Source organism: Balaenoptera acutorostrata, chromosome 12 (genome assembly GCF_949987535.1).
Source record: "Balaenoptera acutorostrata chromosome 12, mBalAcu1.1, whole genome shotgun sequence".
Taxonomy (NCBI): Eukaryota; Metazoa; Chordata; class Mammalia; order Artiodactyla; family Balaenopteridae; genus Balaenoptera; species Balaenoptera acutorostrata.
In genome coordinates, this window is record NC_080075.1 from 14,635,072 (window position 1) to 14,655,613 (window position 20,542).

A 20,542-nucleotide genomic window follows, 5' to 3' on the forward strand; every position below is an offset into this window, starting at 1 on the left:
AAAACTATAAGACACTGATGAAAGAAATTCAAGATGATACAAACAGATGGAGAGATATACTATGTTCTTGGATTGGAAGAATCAACATTGTGAAAATGACTATACTACCTAAAGCAATCTACAGATTCAATGCAATCCTTATCAAACTACCAATGGCATTTTTCACAGTACTAGAACCAAAAATTGCACAACTTGTGTGGAAACACAAAAGACCCCGAATAGCCAAAGCAATCTTGAGAAAGAAAAACGGAGCTGGAGGAATCAGGCTGCCAGACTTCAGACTATACTACAAAGCTACAGTAATCAAGACAGTATGGTACTGGCACAAAAACAGAAATATAGATCAATGGAAAAGGATAGAAAGCCCAGAGATAAACCCCCACACATATGGTCACCTTATCTTTGATAAAGGAGGCAAGAATATACAGTGGAGAAAAGACAGCCTCTTCAGTAAGTGGTGCTGGGAAAACTGGACAGCTACATGTAAAAGAATGAAATTAGAACACTTCCTAACACCATACACAAAGATAAACTCAAAATGGATTAAAGACCTAAATGTAAGGCCAGACACTATAAAACTCTTAGAAGAAAACATAGGCAGAACACTCCATGACATAAATCACAGCAAGATCCTTTTTGACCCACCTCCTAGAGAAATGGAAATAAAAACAAAAATAAACAAATGGGACCTAATGAAACCTAAAAGCTTTTGCACAGCATAGGAAACCATAAACAAGACGAAAAGACAACCCTCAGAATGGGAGAAAATATTTGCAACCGAAGCAACTGGCACAGGATTAATCTCCAAAGTATACAAGCAGCTCGTGCAGCTCAGTATCAAAAAAAACAAACAACCCAATCCAAAAATGGGCCGAAGACCTAAACAGGCATTTCTCCAAAGAAGATATACAGATTGCCAACAAACACATGAAAAGATGCTCAACATCACTAATCATTAGAGAAGTGGAAATCAAAACTACAATGAGGTATCACCTCACACTGGTCAGAATGGCCATCATCAAAAAATCTACAAACGATAAATGCTGGAAAGGGTGTGGAGAAAAGGGAACCCTCTTGCACTGTTGGTGGGAATGTAAATTGATACAGCCACTATGGAGAACAGTATGGAGGTTCCTTAAAAAACTAAAAATAGAACTACCATACGACCCAGCAATCCCACTACTGGGCATACACCCTGAGAAAACCATCATTCAAAAAGAGTCATGTACCACAATGTTCATTGCAGCACTATTTACAATAGCCAGGACATGGAAGCAACCTAAGTGTCCACTGACAGATGAATGGATAAAGAAGATGTGGCATGTATACACAATGGGATATTACTCAGCCATAAAAAAGAAATGAAACTGAGTTATTTGTAATGAGGTGGATGGACCTACAGTCTGTCATACAGAGTGCAGTAAGTCAGAAAGAGAAAAACAAATACCATATGCTAACACACATATATGGAATCTCAAAAAAAAAATATGGCTCTGATGAACCTAAGGGCAGGACAGGAATAAAGATACAGATGTAGAGAATGGACTTGAGGACATGGGGAGGGGGAAGGGTATGCTGGGATGAAGTGAGAGAGTAGCATTGACATATATACACTACCAAATGTAAAACAGATAGCTAGTGGGAAGCAGCCACATAGCACAGGGAGATCAGCTCGGTGCTTTGCAACCACCTAGATGGGTGGGATAAGAAGGGTAGGAGGGAGACGCAAGCGGGAGGGGATATGGGGATATACGTATGCATATAGCTGATTCACTTTGTTATACAGCAGAAACTAACACAACACTGTAAAGCAATTATACTCCAATAAAGATGTTAAAAAAAAAATGGAAGTTTATATTTTTAAGCTTCTTTGCTTTAAAAAAAAAACCTGAAAAGGAGAATGAGAAGGAAAGAATGTGTAATAAGATCTAGATTCCTAAATCGACAGATTAAAAAGTATAATCTGTACTCTTTTCAGTTTTAGACTTACTGTTGGTAGGAGAAGAGGGAGAAAAGTACATTATAGGGCTCAGGGTATCTCAGCTTTTCCCCAAATGGCTCACCTCCTGAAGTGAAAGAAGCGGCAAAATACAGGCGAGTCTTTCTGCTGCTCCTTATCCTTTCGGAGGCTGTCCAAGCGACACTCCCGGCACTTGGGCAGCTGCGCAACAATGTTCACGCAAGAGTCGTCCTGCACAAAGGCCTCACAGCTCTGCTGCAGCTTCTTGAGTTTGGCTGGGTCTGTCAAAACCGACTTCCGGGATGGGGCTAGAAAAAAAGATGAAGGAAAATGGGACCTCAAATTTTAAAAAAATCACATCAATATTTGACTGAATTCTATTCAAAAGGTCAGTTTTCCCAAAGGGAGAACTCCTCTTCTCAATTACTGGTTCAACTGTAGTAATTTCTAAAAATGGCTTAATAGAAGACAACTATCAGAACAATTGGAAGTTTTATTCTCTTTATAAAATACATCTCATTTGGTGAATCCATTTGGCAACTTAAAACCCCAGACTCACAATTCCAAGTTAGTGCATACCTCTATTCACAACCCTAGATAAGAAGAATGCTTCAACAGAGGACCGTGCGGAAGTCAACTGTGTCAGTTTTCACACTCAAAAAGACTGGTTTGAGATGTGTTTTCCAAAGCATTCTGCAAAAGCTAACCATTCCAAATGTCACAGGTCCCTTGGCCTATAAGTGTTATCCTCTAGGGCTTCCCTGGTGGCGCAGTGGTTGAGAGTCCGCCTGCCAATGCAGGGGACATGGGTTCGAGCTGTGGTCTGGGAAGATCCCACATGCCGCGGAGCAACTAGGCCCGTGAGCCACAACTACTGAGCCTGCGTGTCTGGAGCCTGTGCTCCGCAACAAGAGAGGCCGCAACAGTGAGAGGCCCGCGTACCGCGATGAAGAGCAGCCCCCGCTTGCCGCAACTAGAGAAAGCCCTCGCACAGAAACGAAGACCCAACACAGCCAAAAAATAAATTAATTCATTAATTTAAAAAAAAAAGTGTTATCCTCTAAATGCTTCTAAGAGATGCCACTTGACCCTTGACATATCTTCTATTTCCTTCACACATATGTTCCATTCAAGATTAAGAGCATCGGCTAAAGAGAGGATTTTGATTCTAAGTAAATGCATGTTTTAAGTTTTAACTTGTATTGGGCAGGAGAACTTGAAAGGAAAAGTTAAGATGGTTTCTAAAGAAAAAGGGAGAAAAAAATAGAGATGTAACATTAAAGAGCAACCACTGCGTCACACCAAATAACACAGAGAGGAATCCATTTCTAAGTCAAAAGCCTCGAGGTATATACAGTGGGCCCTCTACATCTGTGGGTTCAACCAACCATGGATTGAAAATACTACACGACCTGTGATCGGTTGAATCTGCAGATGCAGAACCTGCAGATGGGAATGGGAAGGCTAACTGTAGGGGACTGGTGCATTTGTGGATTTGTGGTATCCACAGGGGGTCCTGGAACTGATCCCTCTCAGATACTGAGGGACTGTATTTCATATAAAACCGACAGAAAAGACCTATTCTCGGGGTCCAAGGGAGCTAAGAAGAGGAAAGTGGATTCTTAGGCAAACAAAAAACAAAAACACAACTTCTGGGGAACCACTCAAGAGACGGGTGGGAGACGGTGGTAAGTAGTCTTGAAAGAAACTAGAAGAAAGACCTCAAACCAAAGAAGGCTTTAAATAAAATAAGCATCTTTAATAATTACCTTAGAGGTGTTCTAATCTTACCTCTCTTTTAAAGCACGACTAGAGCACGCTGTAAAATGCTAAATGGATGCCATCAGGCCTTGACCCCTTAAACATTCTTATTCAGTTAGTGAAAGAGAAGGTAAAGCAAGAAAGGAGGGAAAATAAAGAAATCAGTAGTTCCTGATGGAATTTTAATCACTCAGATACTGGAAACACATCATCCTTTGAGTTGGACCAGGTTTTCCCAGACCGAGTCCAAAGATTATCTTATCTGTTCTGCCTGGGCTTAAAAGAGGAGACACCTAGAAATAAGCCAGTTGAACTATCTAAACCTAGCTCTTCAGGGAGGAGAGGAACAGCTGATCCCCAGTCAACGGCTCAGTTCAGAGCAGAGCCGCGGGGGAAAAGCACCGCCAACTTCTGAGGAGCTGCACGTCGACTAAACAGAAAAAGGGCAGCTGTTCAACTCCAGCTTGCTTTTGTGTTCTAACCCCTAAGCAAGCAAGGACACACGGCGGAGGAGCAGTTTCCAGTCGAGTCTCTCCATACCCACAGCAATACTGGTGGAAACAGCACAGAGGTGCTGGCAGGCTTCTGATCACACTGTCTTACTCCTCAGCCAAAAGTCCCAGTAGACAGCATGCACCAGGGTGCGGACTAGGCTTCTCATTTCTCTTGAAATCATTTTAGTTGGAGCACAGCTGCACAACATATTAAGAAAGACAAAGCTGGACTCCGAAACTCACTTCTATACCTAGAATGTGCTTACTGGTCCAGAACTTTGTTTCTTCACATATTAAAATAATTTGCCTTAAAAACTAGCTGAATGTGAGGGCTGATGACTCAAAAAGAATAAAGAAATAGAACAGGGACGTGGTTATGAATATTCACTTTCTTCGGGGAGTTACATAACTCCTGAGGAACAGTAGAACCTTATGCAATTAATTTTGTGCAAATTATCAGCTATATCAACTTAAGCCTCAAGAATGAACAAGCTGGGTTAGAAGTATTACTCAGCAAGGAAAGTTGTTTTCCAATTCCTCCAACTCTACTTCAAAAAGACCCCCAAGTCAAACCCACCTCTAGTTTCAGAGGCCTGTAGGAAAAGCTAGAGTGTGGATTATTCATTTGTTACTTACCCAAATGAATAGCGTTTTTATTAAGTTTTTTTAAGTTAATTTTCCCACACAGCTGACAATTATCAAATCTATTTTTAAACTGTAATAGGCCTGAACCTTTTGACATACGGAAGCCATTTAGTTCTATTAATTCTAGTAAGAGAGCATCTGATAACTACCACCACTGATACTCATCCTCAAACTTAACATAAGCAGTGTGAAATACATGTGCCATTTTCTCTATAAGAAGAGTGCTTAGTTCTAAATTGTGGGTGCAGCCGGACCTCCCCTTAAGCAAAGAGACTCTGCCTGGTGTTTCAGCACTGTCCTTAAATTCTTTAACTAAAAATCCCTTTTCTAGAGGTGGTGATGCACTTCCCTTTTTAAAAAAATTTCAAATCTGGACTACCTGTGTGAGCATAAAATTTCAATCACTTCCTTCACTCCAACCTGGCTGTCACAGAAAGATAAGTAATAGGTTGAAGATAAAGCAATCATCAGATCACTTTAGATTTTATTTCAAAATTATTTTCTTACAACCAAAAATTGGGAACCACCTAAGTCATACGGTAAATGCATATAATGGAATCCTTGCAGACTTTAAAATGTTGACAGGCACCTACACTAATGCACTGGGTAAAACTGTTGGTATGAACCCATATGTGTAATAGTTTATCTGTGTTTCTATATACATGGAACTAAGTCCACCAAAATGTTAAAAGTAATCATTTCTGAGAAGATTTAGGGATTTTACTTTCTTCTTTGGACTTGATTGTATGAACTTTTTCTACAGTCATTTTCCTATTATTTTCTCATAAAGTAAGAAGAAGATATGTACGTACTGACAACCATTTCTTACCTTCTACCAATAAAGATATGCAGAAACACTCACCATTCTGGATTTTATTGTTGCTTCTTGTACAACAGCTTTCAGTATCTACTTTTGCTGAAGACTCCTTTAAATTCTGTGACTGGCAACCTAAAGTTGAAGGTTCTACCTTTTTTTCTACACAACAATTAGGACTATTACTATTGACATCTGCTTTCTCTTCTGGCTTATTTGGAAGGACATCAGATGTGGAAGGTCCACGTTCGAGATGCTTCTGCAGTTCAGGAGTACTGGCAATTTCCAATTCTGCCGTAGAAGAAGCCTTTGTAGGTAAGCACTCCTTAGGAAGGTCAGTCGATGATGGAGGAAAAGATTCCAAGCTGCTTTCCTGGTCAGTGTTTGTCTTCAGCTGGGTATAGTTTCCCTTTGGTTCACTCAGGGTTTTCAAGTCTCCAGTTCCAATCTGAGAGGACTTTGAAGAGAGCAACCCTACTTTGCAGACAACATCTGGTGTTCTCACTATTTCAGGCTTTGTATTTAGACAGGAAGAAAGTTCTGGTAAAATCTGTTTATGACTTCTGAAAAAGAGTAATATGAAAACTAGCATCTAGGACTCTTTTATCTCTTGCCTACCTTCCAAAAATAATTGCTTGGTTCCCTAAAGTAACCAGTATGAAAGAGAAAAGAAAACCGCTTATATGAGAGAATTTATGACAGGTTTCTGTGGGCTGGAGTTAAAAGTAATCAGTCAATGGCTCTGCAAAAATATATTAAACACTAAGAAAAAGATAACCCTAAATCCTATTTGCATGTTCTCATAAATCTTTAACTACTTCAAGTTAGTTCTACTTCTCATAGCAAAATGAACCTCAGCTTTCCCTCAAAACAAACTGAGTATCACATGGAACCAAAATCACCAGCAGCGCAAAACCCTATCTGACTATGAACGTGTTACCAGCCTTAGCACTGGACTATTTCACTTTTGTTTGGTCAGTGATCAAGATCCAAAGCAAAGGGAAGAGCCAGCTGATTACGTACTTGTTCACAGACCAATCTGGTACTCCCTCCACCCCCAATAGGGGCTATCCTGAAAGAAATTTTCTTTCTCTGAAATTCATCCTAAAGTTCTTTCCCCAGCAAAATGCAAAGTCCTTTTTTCCAGTTACACTTGTTTTCCTTCCTCTAACAAAGGATCTCATCCTGGAGAAGTTGTTCTCACTTGAGTACCTATACTAGACATCTTTGCTTGGGTACCACCGAACTTCTTACTGCTCCCTCTTTCTGCTCTGAAGACCACCCCGCCCTCTCTCTGACTGTGTGTGACTATGTGTCCCTCCTTCAAGCTCTCTCCCAAGCAGCCGGCTGTCCTCCCAGTGAACCGATGTGCTCATCCACTCTCTCACCTTATTGCAGTGGTCTTCCAAGCCTACCTTTCTACACCAGTCTCTGACCCCTATGTTAGGTTCTTATCAACTGCCTGCACAGGCCACCACTCCTCCTAAAAGAGATCCTTCCCTTAAAACTCTTCTCTCCATTTACCTTGTAGCCACTTTAAATCTCTGATTAAATTTTACATTTCTTATTATCCTCACCTGTAACTTAGTAACTATGCCTCATGACTCAGTATTTTCTATACTGCCACATTTCTCACCTATACTTGAGGTCTGGGCTGATGAGAACCACTCACTGGAACCCTGTCTCCCTCTTCTCCACACTCCCACTGACCTCAGTCTTCCACATACAACCAATCTGCTCCCTTTTCCTTGAAAGTGGACATTTATTCTACAGCTGTCTGTAGTATTTCCATTGACCATTCTCCCTATATCAAGTCAAGAAAGCTCCTCTTTCCTCACACCCCCTTCTTTTCTGTAACCTTTTAAATGTTGTTCTGTATGCCTACTACACTTACCACCTCTGAAGGCACCTGACCAACTTGGGAAGTCTAACCTCCCTGGACAACCTGAGATACACTGGATGGCAGGTAATTACATCAAATTGTAGCTGCACTAATAGTCTCTCTATAAACACTGAATGCAGGGTCAGTCCTGCCACCTGAGCAATGTCAGCTCAGACAGGAAGAACCATGGCTTAAATAACCGTTCTTTGCATTATGATTCAACATCTCTAAATCATAACTACTCACCCTTGAGGAATTTTTGCTCCAAGGTTAGGTGGAGAGTTGGCAGCCTGGGGAGTACCCTGATGTCTTGGGTCCTTACTTGGCGGAGTTGCTGCAGTGCAGCCGAGCAGTATCTCCTTAAAAACTGTTGTGGGAACAGACTGTACAGGACACACACTGGGAGAGGCCTAAAAGATACCAAACCAAACAGATATTACAAGGAAAGCCCCTAGTTGAGGCATTACGAAATGCTAGCAAGATTCAAGTTTATTTGCTTGGTTTAGTAGTAAACAAGCACACCAACATCACCAAATAAAAAGAACAGGACAGTAGAACAAGTAGTAAATCACAAATTAAGGACTTATACCTGAGAGCTATTAAATAAGTCACTCCAGCTTTTCACAAAACTTGCGTCTTCCTGTAAAAGATCACAAGCTGATCTTTTACAGACCTCTGAATCATTATGCCAGGAAAATGCAGCCATGTGGCAATTACTTTACTAATGCAATGCACAGAAGTGAGCTTTTAATCAACAGTCTTCAAATGGTGGCAGCTTCACATGCATTCAGTTCAACATTACTAAGTGCCCACCACGCACTTACTGCGTAGACTGGCAGGAGACCAGACCACATAGGACTCTTGCAGGCAGTGGTGCCTACTGGGTACAAACTTAAGCCTTTACAATGCAATAAAGGTTGAGGACATGGTTCCTGCTGGTATGTGGCTCATCAAGTCACAAAGGTCATCCCAAGCTGCAAAAAATATCAAGTCATGACAGGCCTGTGGGACAAAGTTAGGACACTTGTCCCCTTCCACTTTCGTGTACTTTTAACTTTACAAAAATGTTAATAATGGATCAACTTCTTCCCAGTTTATACTATCCAGTTTATACTTTCCCACCATGGAAAGAGAAGGAAGAGATTAAACTCAACTCCAGACAACTAAACAGTCTATAGCTTTACCAGGTGAAACCCACTGACCATCTTCACCAGCCTCTTCATTATGTGCTTAAATTTAAAGTCACATTGTCCTTTTCAATTGCGTCTCTCTCACACCACAATGACCTTTACATTCACCTTGCCAAATCTAAACTTGCAAAATCTTCAAAGTTTCGTCTTCTAGTTACTAACTTCTAAAGTTTGATGCAGAACTTCCCTGAGTAAATTTTTAAAACCTCACAATTCTGAATACAGACTATGTAGTCTACTCATGAATCTTTTTCGCAGACATTTACTCTGACAGCCTTGAAAATACTGTCTAGTATATGCTAAATACAAATATCTGAAAAATAAGAATTTACTTAATCACTATTACAGTTTCGGCATAGCTTCCAACTATTTTAACGTATCAATGCTAAATCATCTGATCATATATTACACTACGTTAGCTCAGTTGGTTAAATATTAGCAGCTTAGTGTTCCCCAGAAGGATTTTTGGGGGGAGGCTTTGGCTATTCTAAGGACATCCTTGGGCTAGCCAACTTTACCTCTCTGGGCCTCAGCTTCCTAATCCTTAAAATGAGGAAATCAGATATTTTTATTCTGTACAACATCCATTGAACTGCTCGAGCCAAAAAACCCTCCAAGTCATTTCCCATATCCGATCAATGAACCAGGAAATCCTGCCTCTATTTCCAAAATGTTTCTGGAATCTATAAATTTCTTTCCGGGCCACCATTACCACCATCTTTCCCCTAGACTACTATGTGTATACTAACTGGCCTGACTCCCTTCCATTTTTGCCTAAACCTTTTGCCTCCTATCTGAAATTTATTCTACCACAGAGCAATCTTTATAAAACATAAATCAATCAGATGGTAGCACTCCACTGCCTACAAGAATTCTACATGGTCTGGTCTCTGCCAACCCCTGCCCCTCATCTCACTCCATTTGTTTACAGTGCTCCAACTATACCAGCAGCTTCCTCTCTGGTCTTCAAATGTTCTAAGCTCTTTCTTGCCTGCCCCTTTGCACTTGCTATCCCCCCTGTCTGGGCAGTTTTCATGTGGTTGGCTGGTTCCATCCTTCACCCTCAAATCTGCTCAACTGTCACCTCAGTATCTCTGATCACTCTTTCCAAAGCAGTGTCCCACAAGCCACTGCCTTACGCTTTATTATACTGCCATGTTTCTATCTTTAATTGTACTACCACACTGTGAAAATACCTTAAGTTACTTTTTTTTTACTGTCCGTCTCCTCACAATGAAACGTAAACCCCTATGGACAGAGACCCTGCTCTTGTATCCACTGTTATACCTTTTAAAGCCAGGCACATAGGAGATGCTCAATAAAAAAGGCTGGTGGAGTGCATGAATGAATAAACGCTCTTAGCACTTAATATTTCAAAGAGCTACAACTAAGTCTTGTGAGATACCTCAAGAACCAGGCAGTAATGCTCACCAACGTCTAGCACATATTAAGTGTTCAATAAGTATTTGTTGGAAAGCAGGATGGAGGAATAGAGGGAAGGGGGGAGGACTCTGCTGATTTTACAGTGGTGCCTCACCACACCGAGGAAAGGTTTTGTAGCGGAGCGGCAACGACAGCACAGTGGCTAAGAGCATTGGGTTTTGGCGTTAGACCCTGGTTGGAATCCAGTCTCTGACACTTCCTCGCACATTATTTAACCTCTCTAAGCTTCAGTTTCCTCAATCATAATGAGGAGTAATGAATGACAGTAATGAGAAAAAAGGAGAGTAATGAAGCACACTGTACAGGGCTGTGCTTTACCACAGTGCCTGGCACATAGATTAGCTGTCTCAAAGCAGAAAAATATCCTGAAAAGTTTCTCGGTGCAGTCACCATGTGTTAGAATTATCATAACCTGTATGCTTTTCCTTTAAGAAAATGAAGTATATCACTCTACAACTTTACTGAGGTTTAGCTCAACAGGGATAGGGCTCCGATTCCAAAACCCATCTCCACGTGCACACCACTGCATTGGCCTCTGACTTGACAAGGGTCAAAGTTTCTTCTTACCTGAAGAGTTTTCCCTGAAGGTCTTCTATACCAGTCATGGCAATAGTTCCTCCCTGCCAGCAGACGGAGATAATATAATTGAGCGTATAATGATATTCCAGAAAGGACACTGCTGGCTCACACTCCTCAGCAGACTCTCTCAATTAACCAGGCAACGTCCTAACTCTGAGGAATAGTCTGCTAGGCAGAGAAGACCTTCAAGGAGCCAGATGTTACTGGCAAACAGGTTTACCTTATCCAAAAGTATTCATCCCAGCAATCAAGAGTGTTGTCAACCTCAACCTAAACTCCTATCATCCAAACACCACCAAACTCTTTGCCAGTCCAACACATCTGGAAAGTGCAGACACAGTGAGACGTGCACCAAGTGTGTTACTGTACTCACCTTTCACTCACACATGTAAATGAACTCTCTTTCTTTCCCCACTTCTTCCTTTACCTCTCCATCTCCCCTGAAATCTAGGCTAGGCCAGTGTTTCCAAAAACTTGCCTGATTACAAGGATCACCCAGGATATGGAAAAATATTCACAATATACTGTAAAGGAATCAAGGAAGCTACACAAGAGTATGGCTTTTAGTTTACAAAAAAAAAAAAAAAAGCCTCCACGAATATACAGGAAAAAGAAAAAGAAAAAAAACAGGAGGAAGACAGGTATTCCAAAATGTGAATAGTGAGAGTCTCTGAAAAGTATGATTATGAGTGATGTTTCTTTTCCTTACTAGGCTTTTCTGGGTTTCCTAAATATTTTTAAATGAGAATAACTTTTTTTTAAATGTAAGAATCTTTATTTTGAAAACAAGTGCAATGTAAAAGGAGAATAACTTTTATAATTAAAAAAATAATAATAATTTCTAAAATGTCAATACCCAGGTAAAAATTTACCATCTCCAAATTCCTTTAGAATGTGAAGATGACTAGGATAGTTCTTAAGAGCTGGAACAGACATTTTTTAAACATCAAATTTATTTCCACATTTTAGATGCTGAAGTTAAGGCTCAAATAGGTTGAGGAACTTATCTCCCAACCAAAGTTCAGGCTTTTTTGAAAAACAGCTTCTATTGTGTCCAGTAATCAGTAGCACACAAACCTACTGAGCTGGACAGTATGCTGACAGAGAGCAAAGACACAAGCTCCCTGCCCTTCAAGAGCGTGAGTCAGGAAGAGAGGATCACTTACATACGTATATGTTACCATACTTTACAAGCACCTCCTTCAAGCTTATAAATTTACTTGCTCAACTGCCTATCACATCACTGATAAACTTGACACTTTGAAGAACTGGCACCTCCACCAACAGGAGGTCCCCACTGACCCCAGTCCTGCTTGTACCCCAGGTCGATTTCTCCATGATCCATCAGGATGCCATTTCCTCGGGTCTGGTCCCCACCTCAACATAACATCATGTGGCTCTCCTTTTCATCTTACCGAACGTTTACAGTGATGCCTTCTCCATGACAGGCAACATGCAATCAACTTCTCCAAACTGCCCTTTATTACCTCTACGCAAGACTGTTAACAATTTATCCAGTACAAAACCTGACAGGTTACCGTTCTGCTCTGTTTCTCTTTCAGCTTCTAATACCACGATTACTTGACAGTATCCCCTGTGAGTCTGCCTCTAAGAGGCAATAATCACTTGCCTGACACCCTCAATTTACAGTCCTTACTACATTACTTCCCCTTCGTAAACTTTAAGGCAAAATGAAAAGGTGGTAATGCTAATTTCCGTAATTACCTCTTCATTCTTTCCTGAACCACCTGAGGTCAAGCCTACACATTTGGAAGGAAGACAGAGGTATTAGACATCCTGGTTTACAAAGTTTCTCATCAAGTATCAAAGTTCCTGTGGCCTGTGCACTGGCTTAAGACTCAGGAAAGCCAGTCACCTTAGCCGCCCAGATCCCTTAGTATTTGTGTAGCACGTGCTTGCTTTGGTTCTAGTTGATGCAGTCCAGCCTGCCTTGATCCAGAGCCGTAGATGCGTTCACTGACCCTGACCCATTCTCATGCCGTCTCTCCTTGCCCTGCCCCCACCCAGGCTCCAAAGTTCCCTCTACAATGCTGCCAACAATCTTAATATCCACTTGGATCAATTTTAAAATTCTAAACTCCAGGGACTTCCCTGGTGGCCCAGTGGTTAAGACTCCGCGCTCCCAATGCAGGGGACCCAGGTTTGAGCCCTGGTCGGGGAACTAGATCCCGCAAGCCACAACTAAAGATCCCACATTCTGTAACTAAGACCTGGTGCAGCCAAATAAATAAATATTTTTTAAAATAAATAAATAAAATAAAATAAAATTCTAAACTCCAGCCTGGAGCAGAGCATCATAAAGGCGTTTTTGACAATTATAACACGGTAAACTTTCCATGTACCACAAGTGCATCCGGATACCTAAGTTGTAAGAAAAGTAATCTGTACTGTAATAGGACCTAAGGATTCAACTCACTTAAAAAAGAAAAAGCCTTAAGTTTCTTTTTTTCCCTCCAGATTTCAAAATTTGACCCTGTCATTTATACCCTCCCTTGAGAAGTCTACCCCAGTCCCCCATTCCCTCATTAGGCTAGTCTGTCTAGGTTAATCTTTTGGGAATTCTGAATAAAATTGCCCCATTGTGTACACTGTGATGTCCTGAAGACATGTACGAGTAATTACAAAGCATAATAAATAGGGAATTTGACCTAGTCTGGGATATAGGTTAAAATGATTATAGAGGTGTTAGGTATGGCTTCCTGGAGGAAGCAACATCACATTAGATAGATAAATGGGAGTTAATTAGAGTGAAGATAGGATTAGAAGAGAAAGGAGAACAGTGAGTCCTAAGGTTGGAGAAAGCATGAGGACTTGAAGAGATAAAGAAGGCCAGCTTCTCTACAACAGGGAGGAGAGGGAAAAGCCGACAGCCTTAAGTTTCTTGATCCAAATCCTATTTCAGGATAGAATTAAATCCAGTACTTGAACTCAACAGTGCCATTCACAGAAGCCTGTAGTTTTCTAGGCAGAAATTAGTAATGGCAAACCAACCACTTCCTTCAAAAAGTGAGTACGTTTGTTCACCCAATCATAAATGACCAATCAAACCTCTCAATTATTGAGGTGGGAGTCCTATTCCAACACCAAATCTACTCAGAATTCTAAGGTTCCTCCCCTCTTCTCATGCAAGGCATTCTTCTGATTTGACACACACAACTCAATTTATCTTCAAAAATACCTCCATATGGTGAAACTGTCAAATCTATTGACAATTTTCAGGAAACATCGAAACTAAAAACTTTTTCTTGACAAAAGTAGTGAACCAGAAACTTATATTATCTCCATCTGCTTGAGTATAGAAATTACGGCCAAGATCTGGGACTAGCAAAGAGCAGACACAACAGCACAGAAGAGCAGAGAAGACAGTTTTATTACCACTAAACAAACTGGCCATGCACTGTGAGAATTAAAGAAAGGTTTACACAAGTGACAAAAATAAAGCAAGGTTACCTCAGAGCAAGATTTTGCTTGTTTGGAAACCAGGCTTCCATTATTCTCAGAAGATCTGCGTTTTACAGCCCCAATTCTTGTAGAGTTACCTAAAATATTTAAAAACAGGTAAGTTGGCGTCCCTGTTTCTCTTAATGTGAGAAGGATAAAGGGGAAAGGAGAACAAAGATTTTAATCAAACAATGTATCTTACCACATGTCACAAAGTTATCATGTACAACTTCAACATGAATCAGTGATGGATCGACAATTTTCAGTGCTGGAATCTTAAAAACAAATAAATAAAACAAAGATACTGGGAAACTTAAAAATGCTTAGGAACACACCAGAAATTAGCTCTATCAACATAACAGTAGGGGCTTCTGGGACTTCCCTGGTGGCGCAGTGGTTAAGAATCCGCCTGCCAATGCAGGGAACACGGGTTCGAGCCCTGGTCCGGGAAGATCCCACATGCCATGGAGCAACTAAGCCCGTGCACCACAACTACTGAGCTTGCGCTCTAGAACCCACAAGCCACAACTACTGAGCACGTGTGCCACAAACTACTGAAGCCTACGCACCTAGAGCCTGTGCTCCGCAACAAGAGAAGCCACCATAATGAGAAGCCCGCGCACCACAACGAAGAGTAGACCCTGCTCACCGCAACTAGAGAAAGCCCGTGTGCAGCAATGAAGACCCAACGCAGCCATAAATTAATTAATTAATTAAAATTTATTTTAAAAAACAAACAATAGGGGCTTCTTACATATAATTTCTTTTTAAAATAACTGTGATTTTTTTCTACTCTGATATTTTAATACAAAATAATAAAGGTGTTTAGCTCCTATAAGATACTATAATTCCTTTTTATAATTATCTTTCCCTGTCAAGTTATCTTACACACAATTATCATCATCCTTACCTCCTCACAGTTGACTTGAAGAGTTTTTGATGTTGGGTTTCCATTTACAATGGTTGCAGAAAACCACTGAGTAGATGGGTCCAAGCTATAAATTTTTACTTCTGAACCAACTAAGTTTCTGTCGCCTTAAAAAATAAAAATTAAAAAAAATCCTTAGAGCAATATGCATTATCTCCCAACAGCACCATTATCCAGGATAATCTTTTCCCAAGTCTTTAAAAATGCAGTAGACAAAAAGTAAACATTAAAAGATACTGCTATAAATGCAAGAAGACAGACATTTCAGCAAAGCTAGGAGAAGATTTAAACTGCCTATTTTTAACCTTCACTTTTCTCTTGATTTATCTTAGACTTGCAATATATTTATTCTAGCATTTGTATCAGACCATGTAGTATCAGATAACGCATTGACACGTAACTCATTCTCCTATGCAGAGTTTTAGAGGATACAAATTCAGGAACCTCAGCAAAACTGCTAAGTCTGATAAAATACTTACAATTGTGAAATTGACCAAGAAAATCAATAAGAGTAAATGGCAAGATCAAGATTACCAAATTAATGTTTTATTAATTTTATAAGACTGAAATTCCAAACATATCAAACTCCATGTCAAAATATAGCTGAGCTTGTTTAATATCTACTTCACTTTTATAGTCTTCACATGATCCCTGAGCTTTCCAAATTTCAGAGACTTTAGAATACATTACAGAATAAATAAAGTCCTCCACTCATCTAGTTGCATGGGAAAAGCAGCAAAAGAATTTCTAACAAATTAGAATTTTTAATGAGCAAATGAGTGAGAAGGGCTAAAACATAGCTTCTTACCTTGTAAAAGATGGCTTTCATCCAAATGTTTCACAATCAAAGCTTGAAATTCTTTACTGACACTCTGATTATCGATAAGTGAAAGTCGAAGATTGTTTACATCCTGAAAAATGGAAAATCATTACATTTTAAGGTAACAAGTAAGAAGAGTTGTTTAAATTCCAGTGGATATTTCAATCAGTTTAATCACAGGGATTAAAGTAGTGTCAATTAGCCATTTGATGGCAGCAAATCATTGCAACTCCAATGAATTAGACTGGTCAAATAGTAGGAAACCATCAAACCATCACAAATATAAGGCAGACAGAAGTGAAGTCACCCCAAGCTAAGAGGAAGACAGATACTAACAGTGGCTCAAATTTTACATATAATAAGCAAACAACCTAGCTAGTCAGTTGATGTCAAAAATACTCTGTATCCCGAACTCTATGGATTAGGGAAATCACAGCTCCAAATGCAAGGGGCAAAAGACACATACATAGAAATCACTTAGATCCACAGTGTCAATTCATTGAAATTGCTGTTTTTAACAAACATCATTTCACACAGATTCATTTACCCTAACTAGAATTCCAAACGCATTCTTGTTTATGAAGGGGGCCGTGGGGGTGAGGAAGGACAAAATCTGAATGAATAGCGTTAAGCCTTCAGCAAGCCAGTTTTGAAACGTTCAATTCTTGGCAGCTCTATTTTTGGCACTATTCCACAGTGCTCTGGCTTTGTGTGTACACTCAGTTATGATAAATGTATACAGACTGTCAATAGGAGGAACCTGCCAAACCCAAACTGTATAGCACAGAAGCCCTTCCAATATCAGGCCTTCATGATTTTCTGCATGTGAAATGGGTACACAGTGGCCAAAAACAGTTCATCCATTTCTCCCATTGGAAAGAACAGTCTTTTAGAGAGGCCATGCTGGAAAAATTTCTTAAGCCAAATAACATTAGACTTAAACTAGGGGTTTCATAAGAGCTCAACACTAATAACCAAAACGGGCCATGTGTTTTTTTTCCATGCTACTGCAATTTCAAAAACTTTAAATGTGTTCTTCAATTCCTACTACAAGGTAAAATATCATGTTAATCGGGCGAGCCACAAAGGGCTCTTAAATAAATAAAACTTACTGACCTTTTTCAACCTCAAGAAACAAAACTGAAAAGGTTAAACACATGAAAGATATAAAACAGAACTGTCCCGAAAACAATGATAAGAAGTAAAAACTACTCTACTGCTCAGTGAAGCAGACATCCACAGCCCCTTCTGTATGTTCCTTGGTCCTTAAGAGCAGTCATTCTGCCTTTTAATGTAGGAAAAATATCAAGATGCCTATCTGACATATGAAGATAACTTGTGTCTGCAATTAAGTAAAAGCATCTTCCTCTGTTCCATTTACTTAAACATTATAAAATAGGGTTCAGAGTGTGAATCTTGTATTCACTCACTTTGAGGACATGGAAGTAAGAGTAAGACTTGAGTAGAGAAAAGTCAATGCCAAGGCCCAGCAATGGCAATGACCCTTGGTCCTAAACTGACTTTTAGCAAATAAACTGGTTTAATTGTTCTACAGGCCATAGAAACAAGTCAGGTCACAAAACAGAAGTGGGTAAAGGGGATTACTAAGCTTCACAAATGACATATAAAAAAACCAATGTTATTATAAGACCAACATTATTCCCAAGGTAGTGATCTGTGGCGGTAATCTGTGTGTTCTTCCCCTCCCTCCCAACATTTTTATAATAAAGGAAAAAATCACACACGAGCAAGACCCAAGAGCCTAAATGTTGTGAACAAAAAGTGGGAGTTCTGCAAGCTAACTGGAAAGAATATGAACACACAAACACACACACACACACACACAATTCACATTGTTTGTGGTAGTTACGTTAAGTCACCACAAACACTGAATTAGTGAATACTGAACCATTCCTAGCGGAAAGATGGGGTTAGGTTCCTTCAAGCCTCTGGTCACAACATTGTCGTCAACCAATCAAATACATAACCTTGTTTTATGTGTTTCAGTTGAAAAACCCACTATTTAGTATATATTGCTGCAATACTAACCTCGAACCCATGGCCACTATACCTCACGGCTGAATGAAGCTTATCTAACACATGTATTTTCTCCCTAAGACACATCACAGCCTCCTTGCACTTAGGAACACTAGAGAGCACTTCAGCACTACCCTTGGGGGCCATTTTAAACAGTGAAATCACCAACAAAAAAGCACAAAAATGCAGTACTAAATAGACCTTGAAAAGGACACTTGTTTACAGTAGAATAGAGGAAATAAGAAGGCAGAATGTCACCTTATTCAACCTAAGCTGGGAACATGTGTCAGACAACTGAAAATTTTCACCACTCTGCACACGTCTGTGAATGACCATGAAAGCACCAAAGTACTGATTGGGGGGTTACAAATACATTTTAGCAAGTAAGCAAGTTCCCAAATACAGAATCCTTAAATAATCAGGACTGACATATATGTATACAGATATATGTATATATATGAATGATAGTCTTAGAAATTATCTTCATATCACCTAGGTGTTTCTATACACACACATCATCAACTGTAGTACGTTTGTCCTTCCAACCCCAAATAAACAGTACCAACCCAACGGCTAACACTGAGCAATGATGTCTGACAACTTAGCTGCTCATAAGATGGGTCCTTTTCTCTGTTAGATATCTGAATTAGAGCAACCAACATCAATATGTTAGTTCTCATATCAAAGGAGTCTGTATTTATATTTTTAGGGTTTAATATTGTTTCCATGTTTTACCTGTATAGGCTTTAAAAGGTCTTTAGAAAGAAATACTCTTTGTTGATCTCCTAAAAAGCGTATAGACGTTATGGATCCCAAACCAGCTTTGTCCAGCAGAGATCTGTACATCTGAAACAAAAGAAAATGTTTTGGCATCATAACTGTGTCAGTATAATTCTGAAAATGGGGACTGGCAATTTTCCATGCACGTGGAAAGAGATAAAGCCATTCAGTTGTTTATTTACTACCAGTATCTCAATAATAACTATTTATGCAACCACAACAGGAGCACGTAATTTTTATCCAGAATCAATAATTTAAATGAGATACACATTTGAGAGTCATTACCATATAGGTCTGGGTCCACAGATGTATGGCTTTCCCCAAATTTATGCAAAATATTGCTTTATGTACATTTCTGTGGGGAGACAGGGCCATGTTTTTAGCAAATTCTTAACAGATGGGGGAAAAAATACAAAGAGCAAAATACAACTTTAAACAAAACCCGACATCACTCAAAAATCTCCAGCAGCTCTTCTCACCCATGGGCAAAATCTTAACTTTGCTCATACGGGCATGCGGGCCCTTCACAAGCTGGTCAGCCTTTCAATCATCCTCTCAGCCTTTCAGCTATCCAATCTGCCCCTTCCTCCTTCAAGCCCCAGCTCATGTCTCAAATAGCCTGAACTGTCCTCTCCTGATCACTATTTTCCTTTAACTGCGCCAGACTTATGGTGTGGAAATGGCACAATCATATACTGACTGCTAGCATCTTTAAAGCCAAAGAAATATGAGCCAGAGGGAACCTTAAAGATCATGAGACCAAAAGTGGAAACCCTTACAGGGGCCAGGCAACAGCTACTTTTCAGCTTCAGCCTACTGTTGCGATAAGGAATTGCTATGAGGCTCCAATTTTGCTGTATCTTGCCATTTTTCCAAGAAAAACTGAAACTCTAGATTTTTAAGGACATTCTCTACATTTTTTAAATGTAGACAACTAATTTAGATTTTCTTAAAACACTGTGAGGGTCAAACCAAAAAGATTTGTATGTCTGTATATATCTGCTGGTTTCTAACCACTGACCTAGACGTTCCCCACATGACCTCCACCCCCGACTTTTCAAGTGAAGAAACTGAGGCCCAAGAAAGTCAAGGGTCAGAGTTGCAGGGCTCCTAGCAGGGCTGACAGGAGGTCCTGGGGGTTTTTCTGAATCTTCTACACTGTCATATCTCTGTACTATTATTTTCCAGAGGACCAAATATAGGCATTACGTATAGATTTTCCCTGTTTCACTCATAACGGGTGAAATACCCTCTTCTCAGGAGTTCAAATAAGCCCGAGTTTTACTCACTATCGCAGGCCACTGAACAATTCGCTCAGAAACTTCAGGAGACTTTCGTTCAGCCAAAACCAAGTTATGTTCCACTAAAAAGGCTCTCCTTAGAAGGCTGTAGACGTCTATCCATCTTCTCTTCCTCCAAGATTCCCCATCAAACTCCACACACACCTAGACAAACAGAATTGAAGGAAAGCAGACTTGATTAACAAAAATAAACATGAAAAATGCCTAAGTTGAATTACACCCTCACCATTCTACTCGAGTCTTGTATCTGAATATGCTGCCCCCGACTCCTGCTCTCTTACTTCCCTTCTAAACCCACAATAAACTAACCAGATCTGTTAGTCTAACCAACAAGCTTTGGCTCCCAAACCACTTTGGGAAGCAGAGTCAAGGGATATGGAGACCAGTCTCTGCCCTCAAAGTAACCTCTGGGAAGCCTTAACAAAAAAGAACCCCCACGTAGAAGG

The 20,542-nt window shown here is 40.0% G+C and overlaps 1 protein-coding gene across 5 annotated transcripts in view; it reads right to left on the reverse strand.

Annotated features, from left to right (window-relative positions):
• The window catches only part of KDM3A (lysine demethylase 3A), a 54,781-nt gene that overhangs the window by 26,554 nt on the left and 7,685 nt on the right, over positions 1-20,542 (reverse strand). For all 5 annotated transcript variants that reach the window (XM_028164784.2, XM_007175326.3, XM_057558157.1 and 2 more), the window contains 9 exons: positions 20,085-20,240; positions 18,751-18,861; positions 15,967-16,069; positions 15,141-15,265; positions 14,433-14,505; positions 14,240-14,328; positions 7,803-7,966; positions 5,723-6,237; positions 2,064-2,268 (listed from right to left, as the gene is read on the reverse strand). In XM_028164784.2, the coding sequence (XP_028020585.1) occupies positions 2,064-2,268; positions 5,723-6,237; positions 7,803-7,966; positions 14,240-14,328; positions 14,433-14,505; positions 15,141-15,265; positions 15,967-16,069; positions 18,751-18,861; positions 20,085-20,240 (1,541 nt within the window). The remainder of the gene's footprint in view (positions 1-2,063; positions 2,269-5,722; positions 6,238-7,802; positions 7,967-14,239; positions 14,329-14,432; positions 14,506-15,140; positions 15,266-15,966; positions 16,070-18,750; positions 18,862-20,084; positions 20,241-20,542) is intronic.